The 718-nt window shown below is 61.6% G+C and overlaps 1 protein-coding gene across 9 annotated transcripts in view; it reads left to right on the top strand.

The window, feature by feature from the left end:
- Positions 1 to 718, top strand: part of AP1B1 (adaptor related protein complex 1 subunit beta 1) — a 22,767-nt gene that overhangs the window by 13,563 nt on the left and 8,486 nt on the right. For all 9 annotated transcript variants that reach the window (XM_015643740.3, XM_015643739.3, XM_015643737.3 and 6 more), the window contains exon 11: positions 539 to 654. In XM_015643740.3, the coding sequence (XP_015499226.1) occupies positions 539 to 654 (116 nt within the window). The remainder of the gene's footprint in view (positions 1 to 538; positions 655 to 718) is intronic.

Here is a 718-nt window from a genome sequence, read left to right as displayed (position 1 = left end):
GGGAGCTGATCCCTTCCTGAGGGGCTGGGAGGGAGCTGATCCCTTCCTGAGGGGCTGGGAGGGAGCTGATCCCTTCCTGAGGGGCTGGGAGGGAATCCATCCCTTCCTGAGGGGCTGGGAGGGAATCCATCCCTTTCTGAGGGGCTGGGAGGGAATCCATCCCTTTCTGAGGGGCTGGGAGGGAATCCATCCCTTCCTGAGGGGCTGGGAGGGAGCTGATCCCTTCCTGAGGGGCTGGGAGGGAGCTGATCCCTTCCTGAGGGGCTGCTCAAAGGCCTTGCTTCCCTGTGGGGATAATTTTCCGAAGGGGATTATTAAAACCCCCCTGGAAAGCTGGCTCTGCATGGCTGGAATGCTTCCCATGGGGAGCCTGTGGGAATGTGCAGAGAGGATGAGGAGCCACAGCAGGATGTGAAGGGGAGACCACGCTCACGTGTCCCCCGTTGTGCTGTGGGTGGGATTTGGGGGGGATTTTGGGGGGATTTGGGGGAGTGGTGGGTTTGGGGTCACTGCCCAGGTGACCCAGTCCCTCTGGCAGCAATCGGCCGAGCGCTGTGTCAGCACCCTGCTGGACCTCATCCAGACCAAGGTCAACTACGTGGTGCAGGAGGCCATCGTGGTCATCAAGGACATCTTCCGCAAGTACCCCAACAAGTGCGTGGGGATTCCCCGGGATGGGGATTCCCCGGGATGGGGATTCCCCGGGATGGGGATTCCC

Source organism: Parus major, chromosome 15 (genome assembly GCF_001522545.3).
Source record: "Parus major isolate Abel chromosome 15, Parus_major1.1, whole genome shotgun sequence".
NCBI lineage: Eukaryota > Metazoa > Chordata > Aves > Passeriformes > Paridae > Parus > Parus major.
The sequence above is the reverse complement of the archived record's forward strand: the minus strand, read 5'-3'. Positions and strand labels throughout refer to the sequence as shown.